General features: G+C 37.4%; 3 protein-coding genes across 6 annotated transcripts; 1 reads left to right on the forward strand and 2 right to left on the reverse strand.

The window, feature by feature from the left end:
• Positions 1-2,628: 2,628 nt before the first annotated feature.
• On the reverse strand, positions 2,629-5,121 carry LOC108997820 (apoptosis-inducing factor homolog B-like). Its single transcript, XM_018974193.2, has 4 exons — positions 4,895-5,121; positions 4,539-4,795; positions 3,673-4,124; positions 2,629-3,036 (listed from the first exon to the last, which is right to left on the reverse strand). The coding sequence occupies exons 1-4, from the start codon at positions 5,011-5,013 to the stop codon at positions 2,764-2,766; spliced, it is 1,101 nt and encodes a 366-aa protein (XP_018829738.1). The 5' UTR covers positions 5,014-5,121; the 3' UTR covers positions 2,629-2,763.
• A 3,283-nt stretch (positions 5,122-8,404) lies between these two features.
• Positions 8,405-17,218, reverse strand: LOC108997819 (probable RNA 3'-terminal phosphate cyclase-like protein). Of its 2 annotated transcripts, XM_018974191.2 has the most exons (8): positions 17,061-17,218; positions 16,652-16,692; positions 12,788-13,031; positions 12,540-12,689; positions 12,154-12,332; positions 11,912-12,087; positions 11,568-11,781; positions 8,405-8,912 (listed from the first exon to the last, which is right to left on the reverse strand). In XM_018974191.2, exons 3-8 carry the CDS (start codon positions 12,990-12,992, stop codon positions 8,703-8,705), a joined length of 1,134 nt encoding a protein of 377 aa, XP_018829736.1. In that variant the 5' UTR covers positions 12,993-13,031; positions 16,652-16,692; positions 17,061-17,218; the 3' UTR covers positions 8,405-8,702. The 2 variants fall into 2 exon arrangements, with proteins under 2 accessions (XP_018829736.1, XP_035546078.1); XM_035690185.1 differs by lacking the exon at positions 16,652-16,692.
• A 211-nt stretch (positions 17,219-17,429) lies between these two features.
• Positions 17,430-25,609, forward strand: LOC108997824 (serine/threonine-protein kinase Nek5-like). 3 transcript variants are annotated; one of them, XM_018974206.2, is made up of 15 exons: positions 17,430-17,996; positions 18,137-18,203; positions 18,335-18,400; positions 18,513-18,559; positions 18,673-18,718; positions 18,844-18,924; positions 19,005-19,047; positions 19,158-19,207; positions 19,995-20,076; positions 20,157-20,206; positions 21,211-21,284; positions 21,879-21,930; positions 22,014-22,655; positions 22,739-24,254; positions 25,550-25,609. In XM_018974206.2, exons 1-14 carry the CDS (start codon positions 17,911-17,913, stop codon positions 24,236-24,238), a joined length of 2,886 nt encoding a protein of 961 aa, XP_018829751.1. In that variant the 5' UTR covers positions 17,430-17,910; the 3' UTR covers positions 24,239-24,254; positions 25,550-25,609. The 3 variants fall into 3 exon arrangements, with proteins under 3 accessions (XP_018829751.1, XP_018829749.1, XP_018829748.1); XM_018974204.2 differs by having other exon boundaries at positions 25,543-25,604; XM_018974203.2 differs by lacking the exon at positions 25,550-25,609 and having other exon boundaries at positions 22,739-24,553.
• The last annotated feature ends 25 nt before the right edge of the window (positions 25,610-25,634 follow it).

A 25,634-nucleotide genomic window follows, 5' to 3' on the forward strand; every position in this document is an offset into this window, starting at 1 on the left:
TTTTTTTTTCAGTTGCATATGAAAATAAAGCACAGTAATGCAAATGAAGAACTATAGGACTAGCTGGGGTAAAGTGCATCCGAGAGATCGACAGTAAAAAAGAAGGAAGTTGGCTCAAAGAAAAAGCGAAGAGACATCGGCCTCGTCAATGATATCGCTAAAGGCACCAAAAGGATAACTGACTAATGAAGGCAAACGAGGACAATATAAGCGAGGAGTAGTCGAACAGTGGGGTCGTCGGGGGTGGGTTCGGCTCTGGTGGGGTGAACCGTAAAGCTCTGGATGACGGAAACCCCTTGCCCATCCGTCGCGGACCCCATAATTCCTTGCGTCAAAACCCCCAAACCGGCCATAAAAATAAAAAATAAAAAAAAAAGAGAGAAAAAATAAAGGAGGTACCCGAAAGCGAATGGCCATAGAAGATAAATAGAAAGAAAAAAGGATAATGTTATTTAGAACATAAAGCTGCAAGCTTATAATGGAAAAGTTACAACATGAAGCCGCAAGCTTACTATGGATAAGTTACAACGTGAAGCGACAAGTTACTATATGAAGCCGCAAGCTTACAGTGAACAAATTACAACGTGAAGCGGCAAGTTACCACATAAAGCCGCAAGCTTACAATGACATACAACATAAGTCAACTAGATACAACATAAAGTCGTTAAGGCACAAGCAAACCGAAGTCTGATCAGATCATATTCCAGTAGAAGTGGAAGATAGGGACCTCCATCATTATGACGTGCCAATAACGCCAGAGGTTACCTTGAAGAAAATCAACAAGCGATGTAATGAGGTAGCTAATTAGGCCGTACAGTGACAGCAACCGCCAAGACGCTACCAAGAGTCGCCCACCTACTGTGGAGAGGTATGAGAGACCATTGGAGGAGGTGAAGACAGGGGGCGAGATGACGATAAGAGGGTAATTTTGGAGTTTAAGAAGAACTGTTACGTGCTGGAGTGTGCAAAAATGAAGACTGAAAGCAAGGTTGAGCTTTGAAATAGGACGTTTGGAACTAGAACCTCGAACAACAGAGAAGAGCAAGACCCGTTAGAGGAACTGGTCGAATTGCAGCCGAGGAGAATCAACCATTAGCGGGTGGGATTACGTCCAACAGAGTTACCCCTAAGGGCACTTGGAATTAGATCCCTCCCGATGAGAGCAGCTCGTTCCACAAACACTTCATCCGAGGGAAGCTCTTGCACACTCAGAGCCCTTAGATTGCTTCAAGGATTCCAGGGGATAGTCTTCATCCTTTCCTAGCCATTAGTGTAATCAAACTACTAGGCATCATCACGGATACCACAGACATATGGCAGCTCCTCTAGTAGACCTTGGATGGTAGCATCACGGGCCTCCAAAACGCGTCTAGCTTCTGCCTGATCGGTCTCCAAGTCCTTCCTCTGTTTCCTCTCATCTTCCAAGGTCTTTCTCGTCTGTCAGAGACTGGGAGATTTTCTCGAACTCCCCCAACAACCACTTGTACGACCTAGCGTCAGAGTCTTGTTGCTTTTGTAGCTCCAAGTTGTTAGCCTACAGTCGCTCAAGCTCTTGCTGATGGTTGTCGAGTGATCTTTGTAGCCCATCCCTCGCCTCGAAGGCAAGCGCCACCTTGAGATGAAGAAGGCCAGCCTCATCCAGGGGAATACGCATCACGAAGCGACATGAAGGTGAATAGCCACCTAACGCCCTTAATATTGACGCAATTGAAAGAACGCCATCGAATACAAGCATAGTTATCGAAAGACTTGCCAACAAAGGCGGAAAGGGAAACGTTACTAGGGTTGCCAAGCTACAAGGAACCACCTCAGACTTCGGAGCCAAACATGAACCCCCAAATAAGAGCATACTGCAGGGGTGATAGGACTCGCCGTCCTGGACATCCCTCGAACAGCGTCCCGCCCTCGAGTACCTACCCACATGAACGAGTGGGAAGCAAGAAGGACCCTCAATCCTCTGACAAGGTAACATCAACGAACCACCGAAGGCACCAGTAGAGTAAGGCAAATCGAAGAATCACGCCGCATTAATAGCATCACTACCTGAGCAACATGCCACAATAATGACGTCGTCGTAGAGGCACACCGCATTAAAGGACCCTAACAAAGGAAACAATAGTGAGGACGATGGTCACAAGGGGGCAGGCACGATCCCCAAAAAAAAAAAAACTCCCGATATAAATAGTGATCCCCAAGTCTGAGAAAAACTCTCCAGATTCTCTCATTATTTAAAAACTTCCAAAATACTCTATTGACTTTAGCATCAGAGATTCCCCGGCCCCAAAGCCGCCCTCTCCCAGCTTCTTTCTTCTTCGTTTTCACAAGCCCAACTTTGAAGACTCGAGTTGCTAGAACCTGAACCAAAGGTGTACGAAACATGACATTAACATGGTAAACTGATATTCAAAGAACTCCAAAGATTTGGCAGCTATTACAAGGTGAGCCATATGGATAGTATTGGGAAAGAAACGGCTCATTAGCTAAGCAAATGATAAGAGGATGAGGTAGGAATAATTTCCAGAGTTTATGAGGCAAAATGTAATTGTGGATGCTATGATGTGAGTTTCTGGAAATTGTTTGAACAAGTAATCTCTTTCTACAAAAAAAAAAAGAAGATATATTCAGCAATAATTTTGAATTCTACAACGTAATATAATCCACACCATCATAGTCTTTGAGCTAAATCATGTTTAGCTGCTCACAAGCTCTCAAGTTTAATTGTTTTTCCAAGTATTTATACAAGCCATTCACAAGCACTCAAATTTAATTGTGCACAACATGAGGATCTAGCCCCATTTGCTTCCTTGTCTTCCCAACAAATAGATCCCTGGACTTGATCATGCCGGGAACAATTCCAATAATCGTAGTGAGAGGGAATTGTGCCACCGCATCTTTCCTTCCAAGTGAAACAATTGCCTTCACAGAGCTAGGCTCATAGATTGCCATTTTGCTTTCTTTTCCTCCTGTTATCAATAGCTTCAAGTTCTTTGCAGCCACTAGAGCATGTTTTTGTGCCAAATATCCTTGTTTGATTTCCTACAACACCAATTTTCATGGAACATTATTAGCACATAAGATTTAGATGCAAACTTCAGAAGATTCAAAATGGCATGATGATGCTTAACTTGTTGCCTTATTGTAAGATCCGTTGGCTTAATGCATAGAAACTCTTTTTTTTTTTCTTTTGGGTTGAAGAACCCATCAAAACGAAATAAAATAAAATAAAATAAAAAGTATTCTGCACCAATAGCATCAGGATGCATGTTTTTGAGATAAATGCAAGTTGAATGATGGTCTATATTCTGGGATGACACTTCCTTTTCTTTCCTTGCTTTTCTAAGATTACACATCTAAGTTTTTCCCCTTATATTTGTTATAAAAACATCGAATAGAATGAATTATAGTGCATGACTTGTTTGAAAGAACACATTTCAATTGGGTATCATAATCCTACGGCAAACAGCTGAACAGACCAAAACAGAGTACTATAACAGTTAGCGCTGTGAGAAAATGAAATATTTCAAAATTGATTGCCGTTTTCTTACCTTATATGTCTTTCATGTTTGTGGCAAAACTATTAGTTTGAGCCCAGAACGGCAAGAATTGTAGAAAATAAACGATACCAGCAACTGAACAAACCCAAATAATTACATTGTGACAATTTGCACTTACCGGAATATCAGTAATATCTCCAATTGCAAATATGTTCTTTCGACCCTTGACTCTCAAATTCTCATCAACCATCAACCTTCCGTATGTATCCAAGTTATTTTTCAACACAGTTTCCTTAAGCCATGCTGAACCCAGTGGTGTCCCAGTGCACAGAAAATGGCAATCTGCTCTGAAAATTTCTCCAGCAGAAGTTTGATAAATTTTGCTTTCATCTGAAACAGAATTCAAATCCACTCTTTGCTCCAATTTCACTTCGACTTTCTTTGATTTTAACCAATGCAAGGACTTTTCGGAAGCTTTTGGTCCAATGTATTCTAGCAACCTCGAACCATTATGCACCAGAGTAACGGCCTTTTCTGGAAAATCAACTGCAATTTCTCCAGCAAGTTCAACACCAGTGGGGCCTCCTCCGACAATTAAAATGGAACGAGCTGAATTTATCTGTTGATATTCTGCTAGTGCAAACATTATATCATTAAAAACAGGTAATGTCCAAGTAGTGTACAGATATTCCTTTTCTCAACACAATTTTCTAAGAAGTTGCTAAATATTATTCATCTATGATGATATTTATCAACTATCTTGCATCCTAATTGTAGTCCTCTTTGAAGAGGATGGAGATTCCAAGCCATTATGGCTGGAGATGTATAGGTCAGAGTAAAAAACAAACAGGGGAAGGACAAGAACTCTACACCATCAAGAGAAAGTATTTAATTGAACAACTTTTGTTTCCCAAGCATATTGCTTCTAAACTACCATAATGCAGCCATCATCAAAACAGAGAAAAACTCCCAATTATATCAGCAGTCGGTGTGGAAGTGTAATAAAAAAATGAAGATAATGATTCGGTTCCTCTATAGTTTCACCTGCTTTGTATTGATCAAGTCTCTCAGTTCTAGATTTTGGGACACAATTGGCATGGCCGGTGGCAACGACGAGGAAATCATAGGGAATGAGACGGCCTTGTGCTGTCAAAACTTGGTTTTCATTGATATCGATGGCAGTGGAGGTAACAATGCGGCCATTGGTGAAGTAATCTCCATGGTTGATCACCGACCTTTCAGCGAAGGATGGCTCCACCATCGCTCTCAAGCTTGCCCACGGAATCTCAAAATATTCCTTCCTGATTTCAATTTGTATTTCCATCAGCACCAAATTAAATTATACGAAAAAAAAAAAAAAATAAGAAAAAAGAGTGATGGAAGAGAAAGAGAGAGCGCACGGATCAATGAGGGTGACATCGGCGTGGAATTGGAGGGATTTAGCGAGGAGAGAGCCAGCCACGCCTCCTCCGATGACGACCAACCTCCTCCGATGCGCTTCCATGTCTTGCTCCTCCATGGTTCTTGCTTCTCTGTCTTATTCGATCGCAAGCCTTGACGATTTCGGGCGCAGACTTGTCAAGGGTCAGCAGGAGGAGGCGCAGGGAGACGGGGTCTTGAGTTGAAAAATGTTGTGAATCCAAAATACAAGTAAAGAGATTTTGAGTTGAGATGAGTTTAATAATTTAAAAATTGGATGTTTTGATATTAGATTTAACTTAAAATTAGACTGAACTGAAATCAATTGAACTAAATTATATCAGTTCAGTCTAAGTTCCAAACGGAACTTTAGACATTAAATAAGTAATAAATAATATGAATCTATTTTTCTCAAATAAGAATTTGAGAAAATCTTGTTCTTTATATTTCAAGCTTTCTATAATTTTAGACATGAGTATTTAGTGATTTTATAGATTAATCAAATAAATAAAAGGCATTTTAAAACATGATATATCAGTTGGTGTGACTAGAGATAACAAAATTTAAAATGAAAATTTTTAATAACTTATATCCATTGAACACAGGAAGAAAATAAACAACAACTATTCTAAATTAATCGCGAGATAATATATATAAAGAGAGATAAAATATATTTGTAACTATGAATTGTGTAACTGTCACATAATTATTTTGAAAAAAAGTAAATAAAATATGAAACCCACATAAAAAAATTAATTTTTTAATAGTAGACTCCACTCTTTTTCAAAACGATTACACGGTGATTACGCACTCTACGGTTGTATGTATAATTACTCATATATACATACACACACTATAGTTGATAACCTAAATTCAAGCATCCTTTTAACATTTAAAAGGAAAAAAAGAAGAAGAATCAAGCAATTTTACTTTTGAATTAGGCTAGAAAAATCATCAAGCAAGTTGTATCCATATAGAAATAAGAGAGTACATGATGATATTTAGGAAGACAATATATATCAGGAAACAAAATCCATTGCATTCTTGTATGAAGGGTTTTTCTTCTTTGCAAGGACCATATGAAGTCATAAGATCAATCAAACCATCCATTCCCAAACCTCATTCTTTATTTCACACTTCTATGTTTCATTGGATTTGAGTGTTGATCATGACGTTTTGTATGTTGTATGCCTGCAAGCATCTCTTCTTATTTAAGTGTGCTGGAGCTTAAGTGTGCTGGAGCCTGGTCATGTCATTGTCACTATTGCAATAAATGGGTGAATGATGTTCCTACCTATACAACCTAACACATTATTAGCCTGTAATTTTAAATAGATATTTCTTGTATGTTTATGTATCTCGAGAATTTTCAGAAGAAGAGGATTGTAGTAGTCAAATAACTTCAGCTCCAACTTTTTGCTACAGTAATGCCATTAAGCTTGAAATCGGATGGGTTTAAAAGTGATTTTTACACTAGTCAATAGTAATGTGCCAAGTAGATATTCTAGAAAATTACCAACTAAACCCGCATCCACCCGATCCTCATCTTTTCCTCTGAATCTCTCTCTCTCTCTCTCTCTCTCTCTCTCTCCTCCACCCCATCATCTGCATGTAAGCTTTTCTCAGAGAAAAAATAAAAATCCTCTTTCTTTATGTTCTTTTAGGTCTATAAACTCAAATATTGTATTAGCCGATATTTAATAAAACTCAAAATTCAAATAAAAAAGTCTGATATGGATAAACCCACAAATTCGAAGAGAAACATAAGGAATTAGGAAGTTAGAGATTTTTACACCACTATATTCTTTTTTCATAACGAAAGATTCATAGATCTAAATGTTCGAACTTCGTTCTCCACAAAATAATAACACCGGCTTCTTGTTCCACCTCCGTGAATGATTCCAGCGAAAAGTAAATAAAAATCTGACTGATTTGGAGAAAGTACAAAGGTGTTTATGGTTTAAAGCATAAAACAAAAGAGCAAATGCAAGATATTTTTGAGGTTGGAGGAAGAACCAAGGCTTCTACAGAAAAAAAAAAAAAAGCAAACGGAAGAGAGATGAAAAAAAAGTACAGAACGAGAGAGAGGGTTTTTATTTTTTCTATGAGAGAAGCTTGCTTGCAAATGATGGATGGGAGAGAGAGAGAGAGATTCAGAGGAAAAGAGGGAAATCGGGTGGAGGCGGGTTCAGCTAGTGTTTTTTTGAAATCCCTGCATGGCACATTATTATTAACTAGTGTGAAAATCTCTTTTAAATCTATCCGACTCAAACCTTTTCTCTTCTCCAAATATGGCTTCGTATTGTTTATTTCCAAAAGACATTTTATTCGAAAATTTTTGTTTCACCAATTGCATCCCTTACTACTTTTCGAGTTTCTCTTCGTTTTACTACTTTAGTCACTATGATTAAAGATTATAAAATAATAAAGAAGTGAGTAGCATTGCTTGTAATTTTATGTGATTGGATCAGGAGTATAACAATCTAGAATTTGAGGGAAAAACTAGTTGTGAAATAATAATTTTAAGTAAAAATTAAATTATTAATTAATATATGGAGTGTATTTATAAAATATAAAAAAAAAATATGAAATTTTTTTTTTATTAAAATATATAATATTATATTATTACTTTGACTTTATAATAAATAGTCCAATGTGGATTATCATCTTCAATAACTTTTAGTCAAAACCCGTAGTTTTAAATTCCGTTCCGTTCCAGTCGTAATTTTCCATTCTGATATAGTATCCGGTACATTATACCTCCTCGTTTCGTTTCGCTCCAAATTCCAGCCCGTTCCAGTTTGTTTCAAAAATTCTGGCTGGAATTAGCATTTCGGTCCCTATTTCCTTTCGGACTATTTTTGTAATTTTCTTGTACTTGAATGATATTTTTGTAAATTTTAAATCCATATAGTATTTAATTAATTCTAGAATATAAAATGTATTTATATAATTTTAATTTTTTTGTAACTTCAAATATATCTCATCATTCTCTCTCTTTTTTTTTTAAATATAATTATTTTTAATAATTTCTCTAATCTTTTATTTATTTTTTCTTTGTTTTTGTGTCTCAACTCAAGTTTATGATTTTTTTCAACGTATATTCATTTTATAAATCTTCAATCCTTCCATATACACACTTACATATATATGATACACACTTACATATATATATATATATATATATGTATTTATTCTATTATTTGTTAGTTTATATATACATATAAATATTTATATATAACATATAATTAATCTCGAAATGATACACTGAAATACACCGGTACCAAGATATTCCGTTCTAATACTTAAACCGGAATTATAAGCATGTGTCTATCAAGCCACCTCAAAATTAAGCCCTCAACTGCCACATGCCCGGCACTAATAACTTACCAGACCCCAAATCTTTATGACTTTTTTTTTTTTTTTAAATAGACTCAAATCACCTGTCCAGGAGTGATCCTACTCTAAGTTCATTAAAAAACTCACTTATAACGGATGAATATCGTAGAAACATTCTCAGGGACACCGAAGAGTTATAAAAAAATTACACAAAAAAATACAAACTCAGGTGCAAAAAAACCAAACAAATAACAAAAAAACCACTCCACCCACCAACATCACTGTCTAAGGTATCGCCATTTTGTTAACAGGATAACATCAAGTTTATCCACTCAAAGACATGATGAAGCATGAGTACAAAATTGTTTCCATGTCGATAAATGGAGAGAGCCCTTTAACAACAGTTCAACGCATCAACTTATAATAATCGATAACTCGAACAAGCTGTCATCATGAGACCTTTCGATTTAGGTTCTTCAATCCACAACCAAGACATTTAAGTATAACAGTCCCTGTGAATGGATCTGGCTTTATAACAAATTTAACACCAAGGAAATCTCTTATATGTCTGAGCATTTCTATTCCATATGGTGAAAGCTTTGCGGAGCGAACCTTTGAAACATCTTGTGGACATAATGCACACAGAAGAAATAACAATCCCTACAAAGCAGTTGTAACGACAAAGATAATTAGAGGGGATAAATGGAAACAAAAAAAAAAGATTAGTAACATGCATTTGAGTTCTTTTTTCCTTTTTTAATACTTATCAGCATTAAAGTTCATACTGAAACCCAGATGCTCTTGTGCAAAAGCATTCAGTTGGCTACTGAATGCATTTTGGGATTCTCAAAGGATTATGGCATCGGAATGCATTTTGGGATCAAAAGTCCATCCAACAATCATTTCCACAATGTTGGCTGCTGAGATATTTTAGCTTCATTTTGCAATTAATGTTATATACACCAAAAATAAAATCTAAGGTGCAGATACGGAATTATTTCTTCAAAAACCAACCCTTATTCCAACTTTGAAAACAACATTAGGATGGATCTATGCTCAAACAAAGAAACCCAGACTTTGGTATCAGGGATTCTCAAAAACACTATATATATATATATATATATATATATATTTTCTGAATAACACAAATTTAGAGGAACTTCAACCACAATGGTAGAATGATTGGCATTACCTAAGGCCCTTGTATCATTCTACGAACAAAAGGTCCACTTATAACTCCTCAAAACTAACAAAAGAAGAGTGCAAGTAGAGGAAAATTCAACAGTTCTCACTAAATCTGCCTTAAAGAAAGTCTACTGTTTTCAGTAATTTCAAAAACCACTGATAGGGATTGAACTATTCACCAAGTTATGTACAATTGGTTCCTATGTTGGAATATTTACTAGGTTTTTATAAGTTGTTTCCATAAAACAAAAAGGATTTTGCAAGTGGGTTATCTGATGTTCATGTGCTTTCTGAAAGTTGCCTTTAAGGTCCGGAAAAGAATTTACAAGTAAATAACAAAAGGCATGCTAAAAGGCCCTAGAAACAACAGCATAACCGCAATTTAGATCCTCTACAGTACCTAGAGTAATATACCGTGTGGATTTCTTTTTTCGATAAGTTAACCATATGGACTTCTTGGAATCACAATGGTTACTTTCAAGCCCAATGGTATGGATTTTGCCAAATCAGAACTTAAAGCATTAAGTGCTGATTCAGCAAAATCCATGCCATTGAGTTTGAAAGCAACGATTGTATTCAATGAAACCCACCTGCTAGATTACTAGGAACTTTAGATGATCTTGATGCAGAGAACCCCCTGAACAAATCTTTTCATGCATAACTGTTTATACCAATCAGGATAGAGTGTATTTGTTGGGTTCACCCTATTTTTTCCTTATTCTTACTCATTCATATTGAGAAAAAATGTGAAAGAAATGGACTAGTTGAGGGCAAGGGGATTGAGCTTTGTCAACTCAAGCACCAAAACATAATAATGCACATAGCCAAATCACAGTTCTGATGCTTTTTTATTTTATATGGGGAACCTCTCCAAGGCAGGGCCCTTCGGACCCACCCCTACAAAGTAAACCCCGGTCCTGTGCACCGCACCCTCGGAAGTTTCCCTATACGGAACTGGTTAAATCGCTGGTTTTTCACCAGAGGGTGTAGCTCCTAGAGATTGTTTGCACCCAAGGGGATTTGAACCTTGGACCTAGGGGGAGCATACCCACAAGCCCAAGGCCTTTACCACTTGAGCCAACCCCTAGGGGTTCAAAACTCGAGTACATAAGGTGTATACCTTAAATCCAACAAATTATCAAAAGGAAAAGGGCAAGAAAATCCTGAAGGTTAGAACTAGAAAGGGTAACTTTCAGAATCGCATTAAAGTCAATGCATCTATTTAATAAATTAAACTTTTCACCATCGCAATTTGAACAGGACATAGCAAATTAACAAACGCCTAATTAATTACAAGGTCAAAAAAACTAATTCAAGTAGTTGGTTATAGAACTTAAACCATTAATTGACCACAAGCTTCGGCTCAAAGCGCAACTACTCCCCAGATAATGGGGTGTGCGTGAAAGTGATTCTAGATCAATTGGCTACATATGCAAATTACAAAAGAAAACAAAAACTTTAAACCATTCAGTTGAATTAGAAGAATCCATGGCAACAATTATTATGAGATTTTTTTGATAGGTAATATAAAAAAATATATTATGAAATTACATGTTAAAACTTTTCACCATAGGAAAAAGGAATATATTTTCATCTACCTTTGAGGCTTTGCCCATGTTATGTTATATAAGGATGCAAGAAGCTTCAGTAGTGTAACCAATGCAAACAACTACCATACGTCTTATAAGCATCAATGGCATTATATGAATTTCCAGCATCCAAAGCAAATGGAACAAGTGTTCATGATTTTCTGCTTTTCTTTTCAGTTTCCTAGAATGTATTTAGGCGTTTCTTTTGTATACTCCATGTGCCTGTGTACATTGGGTTTGCCTATTTCATTCGTATCAATAAAGTTCTTTTTCACTTATTAAAAAAATCCAGCATCCAATACAATTAATAAAGTTCTTTTTCACTTATTAAAAAAATCCAGCATCCAAAACAAATGAATGGCCAGTCTAGTGCCAAAAGTATCCAAAAAGAGACATCTTAACAAAACAAAATAAGACTGTTAGTCCTCTAGTAAAACATGAAGACAAATTTAGTCCAATGAACTAGAAAACGTAAAGATAAAAGAAAGGGGGGGAAGGGGGATTAAGAAGATGAAAAAAGCAACTGTGATGGTATGCAAACCTGATGTGTCGAATCTACCACACCACCTTGCTCGATTTCCCCGAGTAGAATAGAAGCAATTTGCTCACCAACATATTCGGGAGGCATTAACTCTTTCTTCTCATCTTCAATGTCACCTGTTTCTTCTTCCCGTGCATAAGCAATAGCAGTATCAGCTGAGATGAAGCAACCGGCATTAGTTTCCGCGACAAGTGAAATTCCATAACCAGGTGAGCTGCAATCAAACAATTTTTATCTAGATGAGCCAAACTACTAGCTTAATTAACATGAAAAATGCCACAATGGCATTAAAATATATTGTCAAAGTAAACAACTAATGCCATCTACTTAAAAAGAAGACATACTTTCCAGCTTGTGTGCCTGCCTTGTGATCAGTAAAGATGTGAACATCAGGAATAAAGTGATTAAAAATTCCACGAGCAGCATGTATCATGGTATTTTCAAACTGGGAAGACACCCTGGTCGAGAAAGTAACTCCTCTGATCCTTTTGACCATTCCAACATCAGTCCAGGTGACCGCCTGCAAAGCAAATCATATAAGACAGCTGCAAAATAGATAACTACACACAGAAACACGAATCCTCACATTCAGACTTTGAACAACAGGAATTGTCAAAACAACTTCTCCACCTCCATGAGGAGGAGATCCACGACTCTCTATTTTTAGATTTAATCCTTCTGAAGGAACTCCGAAACGCTTTAACAAGGGCAAGGTAGTAGACCGGAAAGAATCCACAGATGGATCCTTAGAATCGTTTGTAATACCTGAAAAGAACCAGCATAAATCATATTATTACTATTATTTTTTAAGTATATGTCCATTTATTAATCACTCAGTATATGACCAATAGAGACATCTTTAAAATGCTCAAGGCCTCAACCTTACAACACATAATTATTAACCAAAAACTCAGAAAAAGAACCTTTTTTAACAAGTAATCGAAGATTTTATTAAAAAACAAACATGGGTACCTTTTAGCCTTATAGTGAGGGGTTTCTTTGCAAACAAACCAAGCAAAATCAGTGGCTCCAAGAAATAGCCAATGGACCGACTGACACCACAGTCATGGACAAGATGTCTCCCACCCATCACAATGCCGGGCTTGTACTTCAATTTGGTCCCTGCCACACATATCAAATCAACATCAACACATATTACCTGTTTCATTATTTATTATACCAGTCTCGATAAATATTGAATCACTTTGCAAAACACTTACCAGTTTCGTTAATTTCAATGACGCAATCATCAGAGACCTTCTCAAACAACCGAAGGAGGGAGACCTCATGTTGACGGAGGCCAGGCAGTGTATCGTCGGCACGGATATCCTCAATCAAAACAGGACTAGATGAGAGTGTGGCCAGCAAAAGCCTCTGCCTAAGGTTCTGGCTCCCCTTAAGCCTCTTGTATGTCGTCTTCCCCATTCTCCTCTCTCTCTCTCAGCCCAAAGTTCAGATCCACCTCTAATAATAAGTTCATGTTAGTTGTGCTTCTCCAGCTAATCAAATGAGCTTTTGAATTAATAAACATAAATAATCAATTATCTATAAAATGATTACCCATATCACTATAACTCAGCCAGTTCAAACATTCTACCAAAACTCATTTCGATGTGTAACACCCTAACTTCGTAGAGATTTTTATTTTGCTATTTATTATTATTATTCTATTCGGAGTTTTAAAGTAAAAATTTAGGTGAAATTATTATTAGGCTATTAATCCGCACCCATTGTTTGAGGTTTACCCTTTGAGTCTAGAATTGGACCCTGGGCCCATGAATTTTATATGAAGCCCGATTCAGGTTTATTGGAAAATATTGGATATCCCATGGACCTAGATACTTAAGCTTAGATGGCTATGGATTTTATTGGACCCAATAAGTCGATGAAAGCCCCAGTTAATTTTATCGAGCAAATGAACCCATATTTATTGGGTAATAAGCTCAAGAAATTATTTAAAAACCCATACATATTTATTGGACAAGTTGTGCTTATTTTGGATCCAAGACCCGGCCCATTGGAATTGAGTACATGACTTTTCCCATGAAATATAGGCAAGTCCAAGAATTTAGCTGGGCCCATTTAATGGCACAACCTACAATTAAGCCCAATAAGATTTTCAAAAGCCCAGAATAGGCCTATGGATTTACCAGAAACCCATGAGGAAGCCCATGAGCCTTGGCCCAAATGAGAGACCCATCCCCACGTAAAGACCCGCCATGCACTATTCTCCTTCCCCTAGCTTGGGGCGACCGCAAGATGAGCCTTCAAATACTCGAACTCCGCGCTTAAAGATATATATTTTTTATATGTAAAAATATTATATATATCAATAGGAGTAACCAAGTACACTGGGCGTATACAAGGAACACCTAGCCCATACTAGAGAGCCCCTAACGACCAATAAGCCCGTGAAAATTAGAAATCTATCCAAAATACACCAAGCCCAAATGGGAATAGAACACACCTCCCCAACCCCAACCCCTTACTTAAAGACATATATATATACATATATATAATAGGATACATAGCTCCTCTGTTTTGCTCTCCAAGGTTGCAAACCACGCCGAAGCCACTGTGAGGATCCCACACACTACCATACGCACAGCTAACCGAAGTTCAGACTAACTCTTCTCCCTCCCCATTTCACCATTCGAGGCTGTCCCCTGCCAAAAAAAACAAAAACAAAAACAAAAACCTAATTGCCCTAGAGAAGACGAACGCAAAGAACAGCAAGCTGCTGGAAAAGGACCCACAACCAATGGGAACCGAGCTCTAGTTTGCCCCTGTTTGTTCAAACATGATCCTGCTCTTGACCGTCGCTGCCAGTCGTCAAACAGCTTGGTTCTCATTTCAACTGCTGGTCACGTCACAAACCACCCAGAAGTTGCAGACCAGACCTCCATCGTCAGACACGACCTATTAATGTTCAGGAACCATTGTACACCTCCATTCTGCTATCCATAGTTGCACCGCCTAAGCCATGGAACTAAGAGCCTCCTAGCATCACCAACTGCCCTCAGTTTCTCTCTCTCCCACCTCCAAGTTCAGCCTGTCACTCTCCCTTTTAGTCCAGCCACATCTTCATGGTAACTCTCTTTCATGCTCTCTAAAAGAACCAGTTAAGTGCATGATGTTATAGGCTACCGGTGTTCTACCCCTTTAATGGAAAGGCAACTTGCATTGGGTGCTTTATTTGAACTTGTAGTCTTGTATTAGAAACACGGTAGTGGGCTATGTGGGTGGCACAGGTTTTATACTTAAACTAATTGATGGACACGTGGGTGGAATAGGTAACAACTAACAATTAAAATGGGTATGGATCAACGTCACAAGATTGGGTCATGACTAATAAGTGTTTTGAACGGTAGTGATTAACTATGAACAGATAGAGTTTGGCTTTACAGATATGATTTAATATCAAAAAAGCTTTGAACTTTTGCTTCTTTTCATTGTATAAATTTATACAATCCTTTTGCAAAGTGGTCCGGTGTGGCAAGGTGTACCTAGGCTCTAAATTAGCCACCAGCTTGGCAAATGCCTCATGCTCCACATGCCTAAATGGCAATTCATACCAGATGAAATATTTGGCAATCATCACCCGAATTTTTTCAAGATGATATTTTCCTAATCCTTGAGGACTAGAACCTTTACCATCATCCATCCTAAACCTCAGACTTTGATGGTGTTTTATCCTTTCCAAGATTGTTTTCTCTAATGGCAGAGATTTCTGGTCAAGTCTCTTGCGTTAGAAATACATATGTGGTGTGACAAGGAAGAAATGCTATTTTTATAATGGCATGCAAGCCTCAAGCAATAATTGCATCGGGCTTTAGGGTCAATGGGATCAATAAGCTCAATCTTTTGAAAATGATCCCATACCATTAGATTGATTGCTAGAAGCTTTTTTTGGCTGTTTTTGCCTTTAGAGGGAGGAATGGTGTAGGGTTTTGGATATTCATCAAGGAAGGTATTAAAGGACTAGTGTTTTCCTCCAAATCCAATGAAAATTATGAGCAAAACCAGAACCACCACCACCACTGGGTGTTGAACCACCAATACCACTAAAGCTATCTTCCATCTATTTAAAAATAATAATAATAATAGAGAGAGAGATAGAAATAGAGGAGAAGCCAATTAAAAAAACAAACTGAAACTACACACAAAGCATATTGGACAGTATATGCTGGTAGTATATTGATGGTAAGGATATTTAAAAAAAAAAAAAAAAGCCCAATGGAAGAAGCCGGTAGCTACACACGAAATATTCATGGTGTATGACAAGTATGCAGTAAAATAACTAAGATGAAAGGCAAACCATAACAAGAATTACTAACGACTTGTAATGATGCTAGAAAAGAGTGTAACGCATTTCAAATGTTTATTTGTCAAACATTTGACCAAAAGCTAAATACCAAACTTCTATGATTTTAGAGAGCCAAAACCCAAAAGCATGCTAGTTGGAGAAGAATAAAATGGCCCAAGGAGTCAAGGTCCATAGAACAACATAACAATGATTCTTCTAATTATATGGCATAGACAACATTTAATATTACACAATTTGATCAATACTAAAAAAATAATGAAGAGTTAAATGCTAAAAACATCAATCTTTTGAAATATTCAAATGCCAATGTTCTGTCAACAGCATGTATGAACAGGACCAATAAGGGGAAAAAGAAAGACATTACAAAGAGTTAACTTAGAAAGCCATCAACTTAGACCTAAATCCAACACATAAAATTGTTCTTAAAAATTCCAAAAGCAAAGTGTTGCATCCAAGAGAAAATTCTATTTGGATCGGTATTAATATTTCTGAAGGCTTCTGACAATAGGTGGCATATGAAAGATTCTGCAACTTTTGTACAGTTCTAGCAAATGGTGTATAATGTATGCATATAAAAGGAAAACATTGCCAACCATTTTAAACAAAGCTAAAATGACAATAACCGAAAGAAACGTACCATAAGGTTTTTTTGGGTCTGAAAATCATAGCAGAAGCAGCAGCAATAACGAAAATTGGAAGTTTGAAACGAAAACGAGAAAAATTCATAAATTCCAACTATATTGCAATATTTTCTCACCTTGATTTTAGCTCTCTTACAAAGACAAAAGCAAAGTTACTCTGCAGCAAAGGAGCTCTAGACTTACAAGACAGGAAATAACCAAGAAGAGAAAAGAAAACAATGAAAAAAGAAACCACCAAAATCTTGAATGTAAAAGCCACTGAAACGAAAAAACCCTATACCCAAAATCCTAGGGAATCAGAACCTGTTAGGAGCTAGCCACTTTAAAATAGACCCAAAGAAAGAGCCAGTTCACACTTCGATTAGGATAAACCTACCCTGCCCTTACCATGCTTGAAAAATCTAAAGATGACATTCCATCTCTCAAGGCATAGGCTATCAACCATTTGCTAGGATTATACGGACTGTTCCAGAGAAACCATAAAAGCAAAGAAGATGAAAATGTGAATTTTGAGCAAAAGGATACCTTTCTCAACTTGGATATGCTGATTGTTGGATAACCCGGCGAAGTCAATGGGCAAAAAAAACTACGCTAAACGGCGATTCCGGCGAGTTCCGGTGGGAGAAGGGCGAGAGAGGAGAGATTAGGGTTTGGAGTCTGGAAGTGGGAGGTATGACGATCGAACTGGGATGGGGCCCGGAGTTTAGTGATTCAATCTTAATTCTTCGTTTACTAATTCAACACGACGTCGTTTTGGTTTAGGTAACCGGGTACGAGATAACCGGGTTACATCCGGGTATCCGCATTTTGTTTAAACAGCCCGCACATGTCATTGACATTTCCCTCTCCTTTAAGTTTTAAGTCACAAAATGTCAAAATAGATGTAGGGTAAGCGGCGAGTGTCGGCGATGGGGGCAATCATACGTACTTTCAGAGCTTTTAGGTGGTAATGGAGTTCGTACTTTATCTACTTTCTAATTTGAGTTAGAGAATCAATTTCAATGTGGCATTTCTGTTCACTCTAAACACATATGGAAGCTGAAAAAGGTTCGAAGCTACTAAAAAAATGATTCAGTTCAAGTAGGAGATTAGTTCAATTGCTGATTCCGAGCAATTCGCCTTTGCGGTTCGGAGATCGCCATTTGTCGGTTGCTTTTGTAAATCCGGCTTTTTCAACGCGTAGATGAGCAGGAGTCTGTGTTGGAAATCCAAAGATTGAAGCATTTGGAGCCTTGTGCACGCTCTACGGAAAGAAAATGGGTTGAAAGCTGTCAGGAGAAATTTGATTCGTTGGAGCCACGATTTCGTTTTTTTTGCTTCGTCCTTTTATCATTGTTTTTTTGCCCGGGGGTCGTGGACTCGATTCTTTATCGGAATGGATCAGTACGAGATCATGGAGCAGATCGGTCGCGGCGCTTTTGGGGCCGCCATTCTTGTCCATCACAAGGCCGAGAGGAAGAAGTAATTCTTCTCCTTTCCCGCTCATTGCGTCACTCTCTTACTGTTCTGTGTAGATGTTTATGTACAGTACATTTTTCTTGAGTATTTTACGCAACAGTACCATGCCATATGATTTCAAGTTATGAATCTTTTACATCCAGGTACGTCTTGAAGAAGATCCGGCTTGCGAGGCAGACCGAGCGGTGTAGAAGATCTGCTCATCAAGAGGTAGCTTCAATTCTGAGATACATACGCGCGCGCACATATATGTATTGGTTTGTGCATGAAAGTGTTGATTTAAAACTGGCACAGATAGTTACTTCTTTTTGCAATTTTTCTGGGGAAATTTGGATTTGTAGATGGCTCTAATTGCGCGAATTCAACATCCTTACATCGTCGAATTTAAGGAGGCTTGGGTCGAGAAGGTGAGCACCTTCTTTTTCGTACGCATTTCTCGAATTATTAATTATTTTATCAACTTGTTATATATCTGTCATATTTGTCCTATATTTGAGCTCTGTGAATTTCTAAATGTAGGGTTGCTATGTTTGCATTATCACCGGATATTGTGAAGGTGGAGACATGTGAGTTCTTTTTTTCCCTTGCAATAATTACAAACCTCAAATTGAGGGTTTAGATTCAATCATGTAAACATAAACTTCTCACACTTTTTTCTGTTCATATAATACTATAACAGGGCAGAATTGATGAAAAAGTCCAATGGGGTTTATTTTCCAGAAGAGGTATCTTGTTTTCTCTACTGTACCTTTAAAAAGGCTTTTTCCCTTTCTCCTTAGTGCTTATATTGAAATTCAATATATTTGGCCTATTACTAATGCTTATGCTGATAACTGTGGACATTGCTCAGAAACTCTGCAAGTGGTTCACGCAGCTACTACTTGCAGTTGAATATCTACATTCAAATTTCGTTCTACATCGTGATCTAAAAGTATGCATTCAAACTAGTCATTTTTCTTTCCATTGTATATGAGAGGCTTATGGCTAATTTATTTTTTACTCCCTTGCCAGTGTTCCAACATTTTTCTAACAAAAGATCAGGATGTTCGTCTTGGTTAGTTCATTTATGTTGGTTATGATTGTAATCAATTTCTCACTGATTTAGGATTTATTTATTTATTATTTATTTTTAATGATTTTCATTGTTGGTCTGGTTTTATGTAGGTGATTTTGGACTCGCTAAAACTCTAAATGCAGATGACTTGGCCTCTTCGGTATGTGCTTTATGTGGAATTTCTTTTTTTAGGATGCAAAACATTGTTTGAGAAACTCAGTGATTGTTATTGACCACCACGCCATAATGGTCAAAACTGCACACTTTTTAAACAGGTGTTGGAGCAAAATATTCACTTATTGCTTCATTGTGTATATATTTAAAAAATAATGTTATAATTGCCAAGCCCACCTTGTGGGTAAAACTCGTTTTAAAGTTGAACATATTTATCTACCAGATAGGCTTGGTGATCAAAGCTGCATCACCTTTTCCACATTTAGACTGATTTAGTTGAATATAGATAGCTTAATAATAATTATTCTCATATCTATTCAAAATACTCCTTTTCTCCCTTCTTTTTTAATCCTATCTCATACTAATTAAAACTGTGAATTCAATGATTGTTTTTAAGCTTGAGAAATGAAAAGGACAATTTTACCTAAATTTCAATTATCTACTTTTTTTTTCTTAATAAAACATGGTTACAAAATAAAATTAAGTTATTTTTCCAAGCTATTGTAAATTTTAAAAAATTTAACCGATGCTTCCTGAAAACAGCTGAGAATTGCTGCATAATCAAGGACACTCCTAGTTAACAGTCATCCATAGGTTCCCATACATATTCTTGCAATAAATCATATCTTAATGCTTATTTTGTAAATTCAAGGTCGTTTACCTTTTATGTTGTAGCATTGGTCAACAGCATTATAATAGAAGGAAGGCAAAGGAATTGATAGTTTGTATTTTTACTGGTGGCATTAACAATCGTTCTGTATTTTCATGTGCAGGTGGTTGGAACTCCCAATTACATGTGTCCTGAACTGCTTGCAGATATTCCGTATGGATTTAAATCTGATATTTGGTCTTTAGGTATGTGTTGTTATAGCCTATACTCGTGATGCTGTTATATTTATTTTATCCATGGTTTAGATGGTTTATTGTTTGACCAGGGTGCTGCATGTATGAGATGGGTGCTCATCGTCCCGCTTTCAAAGCATTTGTAAGTCCTTACACTTAAGATGAGTTTTTATATAGTAATGCTTCTTCTTGTTGTGAACATTTGGTTAAAATTAAGACTTGATGTCTCTTCAGATATTTTTTTTTTTGTTTTTTTGATAAGTAAGAAGTTTTATTAATCCATGACTAAGTTTTATGATGTCTCTTCAGATATTATACTAACTTTTAACCAGAACTTAAGTTACGATTTCTATCATTGTGTTACCAGTCCTAGTTCAAGTGCAGTTGCTTTTTGAGAAAGTAAACTGAGACCTATATTGCTTTTTTTTCCCTCTCCTGGTATATTCTTTCAAGTGCTTCAGAATGACTCGAACGACTAATTAGTTACCGAGATTCTAAAACCATCATACCATGATGACCTATCTCCAGCTTCCAGCTTTGTCCCCTCTCTCTCACACTCTCTGTTTCCCCCTCTCTCTTCCTCAATGTCATCTTGGAAGCTTTTACAGAAGCAAGTAATTTGCAAACCATACTGGTCTGCTGTTTACTGGGATGAAATATATGGATCCTTGGCAGGCCTATCCTTTTTTTTATCTGGCAGTTGCTTTATTCATGTATATAGATACTTATCGAAAATTCATTTAGAGATGCATATATGTTTGTGTACATATAGGAATAAATTTTTTTAATGAGCAGATACAACTTTTCATCCATATGGGATTGAAATCTCCACCCTTTTTTCTAGGGAGAGAGAAAATTTTATTTGTTCCTGACACCACTGTTCTCTGCTTTCTGAAAATTTTGTGTTTTAAGAATAACAGTGCTCTAGATTATGAATTGTTTGCCTTTATGCATTCACCTATTCAAAATATTTGTTTGTAAAAGTTTTAATGGTAACAACGATCTTATATGCTTGTGACGTGTTGTAGAGGCTTTCTGTAACTAATTATCCTTGTGCTATCACTAATACTCTTAACTTTCACAACTTCACTTAATTGTAGTTGTGGCTATTAGATGTTTGATGTTGGCATTGTACCTCTGATTCAGGATATGGCTGGATTAATTAGCAAGATAAATCGATCTTCTATCGGCCCTTTGCCTTCCTGTTATTCACCATCCCTGTAAGTTTTAATATCCTGTTGTTAGCCTTATTTTACTTGAATTTGATTATCTATTACATCTGTAACACCATTCCTTTACCTACGGAAAGGGTTTGTTACAGCATAAGATCATGAATTACTAGTGTTGTCTAGGCATTAGCTGGGGCCTTTACATTAATTAGGCTATCACATTTTTTTAATTGGCCTTCAGTGAGATGAAGTGAGGATATACTTACATGTATGCATTTTTCAAATCATGTGTATGCTACATCATATATTTTCTCTCTTATTTGGGTGGCAGAAGCCATTAGTGCGCTGTCAGGTCAAGAAATAGCCTGGTGATAATTCACCACCACCAGGCTATTTCTCATTAATAAAATTTGTTACTTATCAAAAAAAAAAACAAAGCCTGGTGATAATTCTTGCAAACAATTGGTGTTTGTCTAACATGTAAAATGACATTGTTGTGGGGGCGGGGAGTGAGTGAGAGAGAGAGAGAGAGAGAGAGAGCTATCTGTGACTGTAAAGAGATTATTGGGTTATGAAATCAATTTAATATACTTTATTACATCCTATTATTAGTTATAAACAATCTTTCTTACATTGTGCACACAGGAAAACACTCATCAAAAGCATGCTAAGAAAAAACCCCGAGCACCGGCCAAGTGTAAGCATCACTTCTAAATTCAGTGTCGAGTCAAAAATATTTAACCAGCAATCATTGTAACAATTTGGATTTTTTTTCTTCAGGCATCTGAGATTCTGAAGCACCCATATTTGCAGCCTTATGTCGATCAATACCGTCCATCATTCACTCCAACGGAATGTTCCCCAGAGAAGTCTATTTCTGTCGCTCATAATTCTCGGAGAAATATGGCTGAAAGCCAAAACAGTACTAGTTCTAGCAGTGACATAGATAGTTTGCTTTCAAGTGAAAAAAACACACTGGCTATGGTCTCAAGTAGCAAAGGTGACACTGATTTGGCTTCTAGTGATGGCGAAGCTGGCTCTGAGAAGCTCCTGCTTGGTGCAGAAGAAAATCTGCTCAAGTTGTGCGCAGTCAAAATGAATGAGAGAGAAGTGATGAAACCTGTTCATCATGAACATGTATCCAGTAATGAATTGAGGAAACCAAAAAGCATTAAAAATATAATGATGACTTTAAAAGAAGGGAAAGTCAGAGAAAATCGTTCTCCAATGAGGGTCAATCGAACAAAGGCTGGAGGTGCACTGACCCAAAGAACAAACACAGAAGCATTGCCTAAACTGCCCAAACCTAGTACTATTGCTTCTGGTTTCAAGCCTAATGCAGACACACCTACTGTTGCACAAGCAAAAGCATCCTTTGATTCTGCCAAGCGGATTCAGGGATCACATCCTTTAAAGCACCAGGTACCACTGTGAATCATATTATATACATAATTTCATTACGTGTAATGAACTGATCACTGATATATCTCAACCTTCTTCTGCAGTTGCCTGTAATTGAATGCTCACCTAAAACTAAACCCAGACATGATGTGACTCCTCCATCTGGTCCTATAAAACTGGCTGTCGAAGATGGACCTCCTGCTAAGCCAAGGCAAAGAACCCCTCCGAATGTGGTTAGACGATCATCCTTTCCAGGACGGATGAAGCAAGTGAGGCTTGATGATCCAAATGCAGTAAGCAGTAACATCAAGTTTGGTGCAAGTGAGATGCCGCAGGAAGCTGAAAAGACTCCTCTTCAAGAACCTAACAGTTGCCTAACACGTGTTTCTAGGCAGGTCATACAGCCTCAGAATGCTCAAGACAGAGCTTCAAAAGGAATGCAAACAGATAGTAGCAATTCTGTCTTATCTTCAGTGTCGGTTCAAGGATTTGAGCTTTGTGATGATGCTGCAACTTCTTTTATAGACATGAGAGGACAGATACTTCCTGATGTTACTGACCGGACAAAATCATATACACCCAACAGCTCACCGGCTATCCAGTCTCATTTCGAGATATCTGATAATATGGCTGGGGAAAACCATGAACGTGATAGTAATCCTGTAATGTGCTCAGTCCAAACCTACAGGGAGATACTTGATCTTCAAAATACCACCACTGTTGATGAGAAAGTGAGTTCAAGTGTGTTTCAAGAACTCCCAGCCATGAGCTCTGAAGAAATCTTTGTTTATAGCGATGATACCTCTTTAAGCAGGCCAAGTAGTAGGCCTGACACAATGATCCAATCAAACTTTAAATCTGCATCCAGTGGTGATGACAAGTTCACTGTAAGGGAACTTCTATCATCGGGTGCATATACTACCACTTCCATTGTATCTCCCGTTTCATCCAGCCAAAAGAGTTTGCAGCCTGATACTACCACTCCCAATTCATCTCTCATTTTGCCAAATCCAACAGTTGAAAAACCAGGTGCCACCCATCTCCCCCCAACATTTGATGACATCATACATGTTATTCGGCATAGTAGTTTCCGTGTTGCAACTGAACAGCCGGTATTGGAAACCATAGAAATGGGGGTGCAGAATTTGGACGTTGGTAAGCTGATAAATGTAGTGAGGGACGAAATAGAGATGAGAAACATTACTGCTTCTGCAAATCTTAAATTATCAAGTGGCTCTGAAACCTTGAGTTTAAAATCAAGTGTTTCTGATCAATCAGGTCTCAAGGAAAAGGATGCAAAAGAGCTTGGCCCTTCTGTTCCAAAATGTGATACCTCAGAGCCAACAAAGCCCAACCCTCATGTGACTGAAGAGGAACCACCAACAAAGGAAACCTTGGATGTTAAGTCTTTTAGGCAGAGGGCAGAGGCACTTGAAGGGCTACTAGAGTTGTCTGCAGAGTTGCTCCAGCAAAGTAGATTGGAGGAGCTTGCAGTTGTTTTAAAGCCTTTTGGGAAAGAAAAGGTCTCCCCTAGGGAGACAGCTATTTGGTTAGCAAGGAGTCTTAGAGGAATGATAATAGAAGACATTGGACGGATTTCATGAAAGCATCATATCTTAGGTAAGGTTGCTCTGATTTGATGCCATTCGTAAATGCTATATGGAAAAGTTTTTTGTCCATTTGCATATTCAAGCTCAGTTTGAATTTTAAAGAGAACAAACAGGCCTTGTTTTTTTTTTTTTTTTCCCCCTACATTCTCGTTCTGCAATTCTTTCAAGGCCTGCCATGGTTGTACATAGTGACCATACAACTTAATCACATTCTCTTTCTTCTAAACATATAGATATGCTGTAGCTTGTTGTCAATGTAAGTCTTATTCTATTATTCATCAAGGTATTCTTGTCTTTTTTCATAGTTGATAAACAAAAGGATCAGTGATTGAAGATAATGGAGAAATGAAAAGAAAATGCATATTTGTGAAGTAGAAATGAGTGCTTTTATATTATTCAAAAGCAAAGCTTAGTTAAGATGGAAGGTAGCTTCATTCTGCAATCAGATTAGACCGAATTCACCCGATGCCACTTTAAACACCAAAGCTCATAATGAAAAAAATGTTGATAAACTAACTGAGATAGACTAAGAATTGATAAACCTCATGTGTTCTGAATTCAAAAGTTGTATTTTCTCATTAGCCCCAAGGGTTGCCCAAGTGGTGAAGGCCTTGGTCTTGGGGTTATCACTCCTTTCAAAGTCCAAGGCTCAACATCTCATAGGTGCAAACAATCCTTAGGGGCCACACCCTTTAGTGAAAAGCCAGCGATTTAACCAATTCCGTGTAGAGAAACTTTCGAATGTGCGGTGCACAAGACCGGGGTTTACTCTGTAAAGGTGGGTCTGAAGGACCCTGCCTTGGAGAGGTTTCCCGGCATATAAAAAAAAAAAAAAAAGAAGGTTGTATTTACTTTAACATGTTATTTATATCAAATCTGTTAAGGTTGTGGATATATCTGGTGAAATGAAATTAGAAAGTCCATTGACTTGCTTCTTATAACTAAGCAACAAGGTAAGTTTTTTCTGTACATCTCAATTACTTACACTTCATATTGATAGGGCAATCATGGGAGTCTCACAAATTCATGACCCTAGCTGAAACTTGATTTCAGGATATTCTTGCTGTGTCTATTTTTTAGCAATATTGCCTCTTTCTTTCCTCGTTACTTTTTGGGTGTCACACCAAATTCTTTTCATATTATAAAGTCAAAGTCAAGACGGCTGTATGGTGTGTACAGATATTGCCTTTTTTTGGTTTTTGTTTTTTGTTTTCCTCGTGCTTTGACCATTAAGGGCAGAAATTCTGTCCTTTTTTGAGTTCTGTGTACACTTACGTGTGTCATGGGCCTATCATTAGAGAACAGAGAGCTTGCTCGTTCAGGAAATTTCGGCACGCGGTCACAGGAACCTCCTGCGTATTTTCTCCGCGAAGCTGATTGAGCACTGCGT

This window comes from Juglans regia, chromosome 5, assembly GCF_001411555.2.
Source record: "Juglans regia cultivar Chandler chromosome 5, Walnut 2.0, whole genome shotgun sequence".
In the NCBI taxonomy this organism is placed as follows: domain Eukaryota; kingdom Viridiplantae; phylum Streptophyta; class Magnoliopsida; order Fagales; family Juglandaceae; genus Juglans; species Juglans regia.

Coding starts and splice junctions, on each gene's coding strand:
- LOC108997820 (XM_018974193.2), bottom strand. CDS start 5,013: ATGGAGGAGCAAGACATGGAAGCGCATCGGAGGAGGTTGGTCGTCATC. Junction 4,796..4,894: donor GATGTCACCCTCATTGATCC/GTGCGCTCTCTC, acceptor AATTGAAATCAG/GAAGGAATATTTTGAGATTC. Junction 3,037..3,672: donor GAGATATTACTGATATTCCG/GTAAGTGCAAAT, acceptor TTGGTGTTGTAG/GAAATCAAACAAGGATATTT.
- LOC108997819 (XM_035690185.1), bottom strand. CDS start 12,992: ATGGGGAAGACGACATACAAGAGGCTTAAGGGGAGCCAGAACCTTAGG. Junction 12,690..12,787: donor CATTGAAATTAACGAAACTG/GTAAGTGTTTTG, acceptor TATGTGTGGCAG/GGACCAAATTGAAGTACAAG. Junction 12,333..12,539: donor CCTCACTATAAGGCTAAAAG/GTACCCATGTTT, acceptor GGTTCTTTTCAG/GTATTACAAACGATTCTAAG.
- LOC108997824 (XM_018974206.2), top strand. CDS start 17,911: ATGGATCAGTACGAGATCATGGAGCAGATCGGTCGCGGCGCTTTTGGG. Junction 19,208..19,994: donor CAGATGACTTGGCCTCTTCG/GTATGTGCTTTA, acceptor TTTCATGTGCAG/GTGGTTGGAACTCCCAATTA. Junction 22,656..22,738: donor CACATCCTTTAAAGCACCAG/GTACCACTGTGA, acceptor CTTCTTCTGCAG/TTGCCTGTAATTGAATGCTC.